This window comes from Artemia sp. Qi Xiang Cuo, chromosome 18, assembly GCF_049724085.1.
Source record: "Artemia sp. Qi Xiang Cuo chromosome 18, ASM4972408v1, whole genome shotgun sequence".
NCBI classification, from domain to species: domain Eukaryota; kingdom Metazoa; phylum Arthropoda; class Branchiopoda; order Anostraca; family Artemiidae; genus Artemia; species Artemia sp. Qi Xiang Cuo.
In genome coordinates, this window is record NC_142811.1 from 21,469,423 (window position 1) to 21,478,923 (window position 9,501).

The 9,501-nt window shown below is 38.7% G+C and overlaps 1 protein-coding gene across 4 annotated transcripts in view; it reads left to right on the forward strand.

The window, feature by feature from the left end:
- The window catches only part of LOC148941319 (uncharacterized), a 76,382-nt gene that overhangs the window by 34,536 nt on the left and 32,345 nt on the right, over positions 1-9,501 (forward strand). Inside the window, exon 1 of one of the 4 annotated variants that reach the window (XM_089103852.1) lies at positions 6,858-7,051. The exons of 1 other annotated variant lie outside the window; for it this stretch is intronic. Coding sequence is in view for 1 of the 3 variants with exons in the window: in XM_089103848.1 (XP_088959974.1) it covers positions 8,147-8,157 (11 nt within the window). In the remaining 2 variants the exon portion in view is untranslated. Of the gene's footprint in view, positions 1-6,857; positions 7,052-8,085; positions 8,158-9,501 lie in introns of those variants that run through there. 2 more of the 4 variants (XM_089103850.1, XM_089103848.1) reach the window with 2 other exon arrangements.

Genomic DNA, 9,501 nt, shown 5'->3' on the forward strand with positions numbered 1-9,501 from the left:
TTTTGCCAGAAGAAAGATTATGGATGCATGTTTATTTGGTTTTTTGTTTTTTTCAATGGTGATCCTGTAAGATAGGAAGAGGGCTCATTTAATCGGAACTCCAAAGTTCTACTGCTCTTTTTAAGTAACCAAAAAGATTGGAGGGCAGCTAACACCCCTCACACGCCCCTTTTCCCCCAAAGTCATCCAGTCAAAATTTTGAGATAGCCATTTTGTTCAGCATAATTGAAAGGTCCAATAATTATGCCTTTAGGGATATCATGAGCTCCCTCAGGCCCTGGAGAAAGGTTTTAAGTTATGGAATTTACCCGCTTTTTACGTATAATATTTGTTATTGGGAAGTATACAGACATCTTTTTTGGGAAGAGGGAGGAATTTTCTGCTTGGGGGTTTTGTCCTTTCAAATTGAAGTATGTTCAGGAGAATTTTTCTGGCAGAATCGTTTGCAAGAAATTTCCCTAGGAGATTTTCAGCGGGGAGTGGTATTTTACGTGGGAAAAGCTTTACTTTGAGGATTTTGCTGTTGGGGAGGGAATTTTCCATGGAGGGCTAGATTTCTCGGCATTATTTAAAAAACGACCAGAAACTAAATAAAAGAAATAAGTTTTTTTCAACTCAAGTGAAGAGCCACATTGAAACTTGTGACGAACGGGAATTTTTCCGTAAATGAGGGGGGTCGCCCCCGTCTTAATACCTCGCTCTTTACGCTAAGGTTTGACTTGTTGTCCCAATTCTTTAAGAACGACTCCTGAAACACAGGCTGTTTAATTAGACTAAGAAGCTGTTTTAAAGTTCTAAAGTACTCTAGCGCGAAAAGCGAAGTATGGAGGAGGGGGCAACCCCCTCATAATAATTCCTGTTCGTTTTAAGTCTCAATGATGCTCCTTACTTTCAGTTGAAAAAACTTGTTTTTTTTTATTTAACCTGTAAAGAATTGATAGTTCGCACAATTTACAGCCCTTTTTCCAGTGGCCCTGGGATCTATGTGATCCTTGGATACATAAGGCCCGTTCTTTTGCACTAAGATCTTACATCTAAGATCTCCCACATCTTTCTGCAAAGATTTCCATTCTTTTAACTCATCTTTGTTCTAAGATCTTACAACTCACTGACGTTAGCAAAAAGTGAAAGGCGCCATCTTTCTGCCATATAGAACAATGATGAGAGAACTTTGATGATATACTCATTATTAGGGCCATTTTTTCACTCATTAATGTGCGAAGATCTTACATCTTTTGTCAGAAAACGCTTAAAAGTGAAATCTTTGAACTAAGATCTTACATCTTTTGTCGTTTTTATGCAAACGTCTTTCATCATTCTGCTCTGATCAGCGGTCTGAGAACAGTGATGAGTATATCATCAAAGTTCTCTCGTCATTGTTCTATACGGCAGAAAAATGGCGTCCTTCACCCATTTTTTGCTAACATCAGTGAGCTGTAATATCTTAGAACAAAGATGAGTTAAAAACGACAATCATAGGCAGCGCGATAGCGCTGCCTAAGTAAAGAACGATGTGGGCACAATGTATTATTTTTTCTTTTCTTTCTCCATACCCGGGCACTTCATATCGAAGGAGTTGGCGTAGAAACTTCGAAAAGGGCTCATTCGATTGGAAATTGGAGTCGCTAGTGCCCTTTTTAAGAGTCGAAAGTGATTGGAGGGCAACTAGCCCCCCCACGCCCATCATCCCCCCAAACATATCCAATCAAAATTTTGAGATAGCCCTTTTGTTCAGCGTAGTTGATTTCCAGATAGAAAATATGTTTTTGAGGAGGGCACTCCCCCACAACCCTCGGGGCAAGGGTTTTAATTTATCCCATGATGGTATATAAGAACGATGTTGGCACAATGTATCATTTATTATTTTTTTTTCCTTTAGATACAAAGTGCAGTGCACTTTGTATCGAAGAAGTTGTCGTAGAAACTTCGAAGAGGGCTCATTCAATTGAAAATTTGAATGGCTTGTGCCCTTTTTAATAGTTGAAAGTGATTGGAAGGCAACTAACACCCCTTTCACGCCCACCATTTTCTAAAACACATCCCATCAACAATTGGAGACGGCTCTTTTGTTCAGCGTAGTTGATTTTAAGATAGAAACTTTATTTTGGGGAGGAAACTTCCCTAGAACCTTCAGGGCAAGGAGTATTAGTTATTCCCTGGGGGTAAATAAGGTTTTAATAGAAGGTGTTGTTGTCGAAACTTCTAAAAATACTCATTCAATTGGAAATTCCAACGGCTAGTGCCCTTTTTAATAGTCGAAAGTGATTGGAGGGCAACTAGCCCCCCCCCCGCGCCCATCATTCCCCCAAACACATCCAATCAAAATTTTGAGATAGCCATTTTGTTCAGCGTAGTTGATTTCCTGATAGAAAATATGTTTTTGAGGAGGAAACTCCCCCACAACCCTCGGGGGTAGGGTTGTAAGTTATGCCATGGGGGTATATAAGGTTTTTATAGAAGGCGTTGTCGTAGAAACTTTAAAAAAGGCTCATTCGATTGGAAATACAAAGGGCTATTGCCCTTTTTAATAGTCGAAAGTGATTATAGGAAAACTAGCCCCTCCCCCCATGCACATCATTCCCCCTAACACATCCAATCAAAATTTTGAGATTGCCATTTTGTTCAGCGTAGTTGATTTCCAGATAGAAAATGTGTTTTTGAGGAGGACACCCCCCCCCCCCCAACCCTCGGGGCAGGGGTTGTAAGTTATGCCCTGGGGCATATAATGTTTTTATAGAACGCTTTGTCGTAGAAACTTCAAAAAGGGCTCATTCGATTGGAAATTTGAAATGGGTAGTGCCCTTTTTAATAGTCGAAAGTGATTGGAAGGCAACTATAACCCCTTCCACGCCCATACTTTCCCCAAACACATCCAATAGAAAAGTTGAGATAGCTAATTTGTCCCATGCCGTTCAAAGCTCAGGAAAATACAACATTGAGCAGGACACTCCCCCCACAGTCTTCGAAGAGAGGGTTGTACAATGTGCTCTGGAGGTATATAAGGTTTTCAATGAAATCTTCGTCGTAGAAACCTGAAAAGGGGCTCATTCGATTGGAATTTCAAAGGGCTCGTGCCCTTTTTAAGAGTCAGAAATGATTTTACGGCAACAAACCCTCCTCGCCAGCTCACTTTTTCCCCAAACACATCCAATCAATATTTTAGAAAGCCATTTTATTCAGTAGAGTTGAAAGCATTCAACATCAGGTCTTAAGGATGACAACCCCTCCCCCACAACCCTTACGACTAGCGCTGCAGGTTTTGTCCTGGGGGCCAACAAAGTTTTTATAGATATAGTTATCGCAGAAACTTCAAAAGGGCTGATTCAATTGGAAATTGATAGGGCTAGTGCCTTTTTTAATAGTTGAAAGTGATTGGATAGCGACTAACACCTCTCTCACGCCCACCATTTTCCAAAACACATCCAATCAAAATTTTGAGATAACCATTTTGTTCAATGTAGTTGATTTCCAGATAGAAACTATGTTTTGAGGAGGACACTCCCCCACAGCCCTCAGGGCAAGGGTTGTAAGTTGTACCCTGGGGGCATATAAGGTTTTTATAGAAGGCGTTGTAGTAGAAACTTTAAAAAAGGCTCATTCGATTGGAAATACAAAGGGCTAGTGCCCTTTTTAATAGTCGAAAGTGATTGTAGGGCAACTAGCCCATCCCCCCACGCACATCATTCCCCCAAACACATCCAATCAAAATTTTGAGATTGCCATTTTGTTCAGCGTAGTTGATTTCCAGATAGAAATTATGTTTTTGAGGAGGACACTCCCCCCACAACCCTCAGGGCATGGGTTGTAAGTTATGCCGTGGGGGCATATAAGGTTTTTATAGAACGTGTTGTCGTAGAAACTTCAAAAAGGGCTCATTCTATTGGAAATTGAAATGGCTAGTGCCCTTTTTAATAGTTAAAAGTAATTGGAAGGCAATTAACATCTTTTCCACGCCCATCATGATCCCAAACACATCCAGTCATAATTTGGAGATAGAAAATTTGTCCCACGACGTTCAAAGTTTAGGAAATTGTACCTTTGAGCAGGACACTCCCCCTACAGTCTACAGGGCAAGGGTTATAGGGCATATAAGGTTTTTATTGAAATCTTCGTCGTAGAAACTTGAAAATCGCTCATTCGATTTGAAATTCAAAGGGCTAGTACTATTTTTAATAGTTGAAAGTGATTTGAGGGCAACTAACCTCCCGCTTACGCCCATTTTTTCCCCAAACACATCCAATAAAAATTTTAGATAGCCATTTTATTCAACGTAGTTGAAAGTTTTGGGCATTAGGTCTTTGAGGATGACAACCCCCCCCCCCCAGCCCTCAGGGCAAGGGTTGTAAGTTATGCCCTGTGGTCATATAAGGTTTTTATAGAAAGCATTGTCGTAGAAAATTCAAAAGGGCTCATGCCATTGGAAATTGAAAGGGCTAGTGCCTTTTTTAATAGTTGAAAGGGATTGGATAGCGACTAACACCCCTCTCACGCCCACCAATTTCCAAAACACATCCAATCAAAATTTTGAGATAAACATTTTGTTCAACGTAGTTGAACGTTCTGGAAATTAGGTCTCTTAGGATGATAACCCCCTCAGAGCCCTCAGTGCAAGGGTTGTAAGTTATGCCCTGGGGGCATAGCCTATAAGGTTTATATAGAAAGTTGTTGTATAAATCATAGGCAGCGCGATCGCGCTGCCTAATTAAAGAGCGGGGACACTCGAGAACGAGACAAGTAACGGGGCCTAAGTAAAGAGGAGGACACTACCTTCAGAGCAAGGGTTTTAAGTTATGCCCTGGGGGCATATAAGAACGATGTTGTCACAGTGTATTATTTATTAATTTTTTCCTTTAGAGCAGTGTACTTTGTATCGAAGAAGTTGTAGAAACTTCGAAAAGGACTCATTCAATTGGAAATTGAAGGGGCTTGTGCCCTTTTTAATAGTCGAGAGTGATTGGAAGGCGACTAACACCCCTTCCACGCCCACCATTTCCCGAAACACATCCAAATTTTGTGATAGCCATTTTGTTCAGCGTAATTGATTTCCTGATAGAAATTATGGTTTTGAGGAGGACAGTCCCCCATAGCCCTTAGGGCAAGGGTTGTAAGTTATGCCCTGGGGGCATATAAGGTTTTTTATAGAAGGCGTTGTCGTAGAAACTTTAAAAAAGGTTCATTCGATTTGGAAATTCAAAGGGCTAGTGCCCTTTTCAATAGTCGAAAGTGATTAGAGGGCAACTAACCCGCCTCTCATGCCCACCTTTTCCCCCAACACATATGATCCAAACTTTGAGATAGCCATTTTATTCAACGTAGTTTAAAGTTCTGGAAATTAGGTCTCAATGGATGACACCCCCCCCCCCTCCCCCCCCCCCACAGCCCTCAGGGCAAGGGTTGTAAATTATGCCCAGGGGTCATATAAGGTTTTTATATAACGCGTTGTCGTAGAAACTTCAAAAAGGGCTCATTTGATTGGAAATTGAAATGGCTAGTGCCCTTTTTAATAATCGAAAGTGATTGGAAAGCAACTAACACTCCTTCCACGCCCACCATTTCTCCAAACACATCCAATAAAGATTTTGAGATAGTTATTTTGTTCCACGCAGTTCAAAGTTCAGGAACTTATACCTTTGAGCAGGACACTCCCCCCACAGTCTTCAGGGCAAGAGTTATAAGTTATGCCCTGGGGCATATAAGGTTTTTATTGAAATCTTTGTCGTAGAAACTTGAAAAAGGGCTCATTCGATTGGAAATTATAAAGGCTAGTGCCCTTTTTAACAGTTGAAAGTGATTCGAGGGCAACTAGCACCCCTCTCACGCCCATCTCTTCTCCAAACACATCCAATCAATATTTTAGATATTCCTTATATTACACGCATTCGAATGCTTTGGAAATGACGGCACTAAAGAAGACAACCCCTCCCCCCCCTACAACTTCTGGTACAAGGAGTGGCAATTTTATTCTGGGTGCGTTTAAGGTTTTTATATAAAGCATATAAATTTAAAAGGGTCTAAATCCATCTAAAATTTATAATGCTAGTGGGTTTTTTAATAGTTGAAAGTGATTGGGGAGCGACTAACGCCCCTCTCACGCCCACCGTAGACAGCCATTTTAATCAACGTAGTTGAAAGTTTTGGAAATTAGGCCTTTTAGGATGACAACCCCTCCCCCCCCCCCCAGCCCTCACGGCCAGGGTTGTAAGTTATGCCCTGGGGGCATATAAGGTTTTTATTGAAATCGTAGATCCCCAAGGGTAAAGGTTGTAAGTTCTGCCCTGGGTGCATATAAGGCTTTTATAGATAGAGTTGTCGTAAAACTTCAAAAGGGGCTAATTCAATTGGAAATTGAGAGGGCTAGTGAGTATTGAGAGGGAAATTGAGTATTACAATAAATAACCGAGTCAAACTCAAAATGAGCAGAAATTAACCTAAGTTTGGCGCAAAACCCCTATGCCTTCCCAAGGCCAGAACAAAATTTTCATTTTACTGAAAAAATACAAATGAATGTGTATTGTCAGTTTAATGTACATATACTGATATTTAGTAATCAAAATGTTAATATTATTTTATTTATTAAAGTTATAAAAGTAAAAACATTTATATTTTTTTCAGTAAAGTTATTTATCGTAATTTCTGTTCGTTTTGGGTTTCATTTATTTATCGATGTTGATTTGTAGTAGTTTCAAGCTTGGTAGATTTTATTTTTGCTCATTTTTCGTTTAATGGAGTTCTTTACTTTTCTTTGAAAAACTTATTTTGTGGAAAAAGTTTTTTTTAATTAATCTTTGCAGAAAGGAGGAAGATCTTAGATGTAAGTCTCCTCTGTCTCCTCCAATGACAGTCTCCTCCAATGCAAATGGCAGTCTCCTCCCCCAAAATGCAGTCTCCTCCTTTACGGAATTGATTGATGATACGTGTAGCTAATTAAATCAAAAGACTCTTTTGCCCCTTCGCCATTTCCCATGAACCGTTCGGGAGATTGTGTTGAAACCTCCAAGGAGTGCTGGATGTCAATTGGACCTCAGATTTTTAGCTAAAGGAGGTAGCAGAGGTAAACCAAAAGACTCTAAGTGCAATCAGTCATCGAAATAAGAAGGGCGGAATGACTCTTATTTGTGAAACGCCTCCTGATGTTATTATATTTTCGTTTAATTTGAGGTATCCCCCCTCCCGCCGAAAAAATGATCCACCATCCCTCTCATAATAGCTGATGTGCAGTTACATGTCATTGCATATAATTTTGTGAAATGTAAAGCAAATTAGTCTAGTAAAATGAATTTTTAAAATAAATGTCATAATCATTTTTCTGCAATGAGAAGTTATATTTTACCCCGCCGCACCCTTACGCAGGCTTGGTCTAAATTCAAGAAAATGAGAGATTAATTCGTATCATTTAGTGAAAATTCTCGGGGGGGGGGTATTGTAGGGGGAATTTTCCGGGTGGGAAAATGCCGGACCCAACTTCCCTAGACCTTAATCCCTACTAAGTTGTACCTAGGACTAATTGGCAATTTTAAAAATCCTCGCCAAACGAGATTTTTTTTCTAAGTTAACATTGACACACACTCAAAGGACACGTGTTCTAACCTTTATAACTAGGGAAGGTTAAGACACGCACAAAAATATCAAGTTGTTATATATATATATATATATCGGTAGAACCCAAGGGTGTATTTAAGATTTTTGTTCGGGGGTTATTTTTTCGAAAGATTTTTTTCCTAAAAAAAAAAAAAAAAAAAAAAAAATTCAAAGACACATCGAAAAATATATGCGCATTTTTGTTGCGTTTTTCGAGTCGGGTGATTTTTTTTATTTTTTTTGGGGGGGGGGGGAGGTTTGGTTTCAAACCCGGTAACCATCCTCCTTCCTTGGTACGGCCTTGGTAGAACCTAGGCTTTAATTGGCCATAGCTATTCTAATTTTAGCGTAATTCAATAACAGATTTACATATTTCTGTTCATAGTTTTTTAGATTTATAGATGGCATCGATACTTTTGGCATGGCTTCTAATGTCTAGCAAATGCTATGTTAATACGTAGTGAATCGTAATGTTAATTATGTGTTGAGGCAAGCCTCTGTCGTTGACTTTAAGAATGCTATGTCAAAATCAAATTAGCGGATTTGGGATTAACTAACAAAAAGGGTAATGCATCTTTGGTGGGTTTTATTTATTTTTTGTATTTCGTGACTAATTCTTCCTTTAATATACAGCGTTTCGTTTATTTTTCTTTGTTTTCTTCAAAATACTCGTTATTTTAAAGAAAAGCACTTTTTCACAGTCACAAAAAAAATTCCATGAAAACTAACCATTTCGCCGTAAAAAAACCACGTTTGAGTAAAGCCTAAGGGTTCTTGCACATCTGTGATGTCCCGTATTTTGCGTAACATAACTCGGGTGATGTCCCCGAATTTTTGAATTTACTTATTTTCTCAAATGTTACCGACATTTTCCCTCTTATTTTGTATGTATTTATCAGTTATTATAAAAGTTTAAACTATTCTCTAATCTTTCCTGCATTTTCCAAAATGATTAACTTTGCGCCTATAGCTCTGTATATAAAAAAAACAAATAAATATAAATTCAAAACATGTAGGAAAACCTGATTCTAAGGTAAATTATATCTGTATTCTAATATAGAATCAATTCAATTTAAAAATGTCTCCTAGTGCCTGAAGAAAGCTCACCTAACTTTGCGCTTTATATTGACACTTCATTGATATTAACAAATAGCGTGCAAAGTTGAATAGCCTTATAAGATTTGTCTCCTTTTGGGATTCCTTTTCGTAAATAAAAAAAAAAAGAAACTCGGATCAAATAATGGGTGTATTTGATCTTGTATCTTGTCAGTATTTAAGATTAGCACAGAAAACATGAGAAAACCGCAGATAAAAATGTGACAAGTATACAAGGGGTGTACAACTCCGTATTTGGGCTTTTCAAGAACTACGAAATTTATTGCAAGTTATTAAACTTGGCCCTAAATAATTTTGCAAGTTGTCCCTAGTCTTATGTCTCATTTCCCCTTGACCCTCTCTAAATCTTAAATTGTGTTTTACATAAAGTTGGGCATGTTACGCCATTTTGAAATCAGAGTCATACAAGGATTTTCAGGTCACATGATTCAAAGATCTACGTCATGCTTTTGGGCCCATGCGCCTTCAGATTCCCTTTCTCCAACTTTTGTCTTGAAAATAAATAGTACAAAAATCCAAGACTAGTTAATCAACGTAAAAAAAAATACGTACATAATCTCACAAATGGTGGACATAAAAAAAGATTTACAAGGGTCATCAATTTGTATGATTAGATGGTCCTAAGCAGGGTTCTTGGGCCCTTGCTCTCCAAACCCGCCCCTATTGTTCATATAAACATGATATGTTTCTTTCAACTTACTTATTACAAATGTTCCAGACTTACAAATATATCTGAGGCTAATAGTAGGGCCGTGTTTTAGCACTAAGATCTTTCATCTTCGTACAAAGATTAGTTTTTTCAACCCA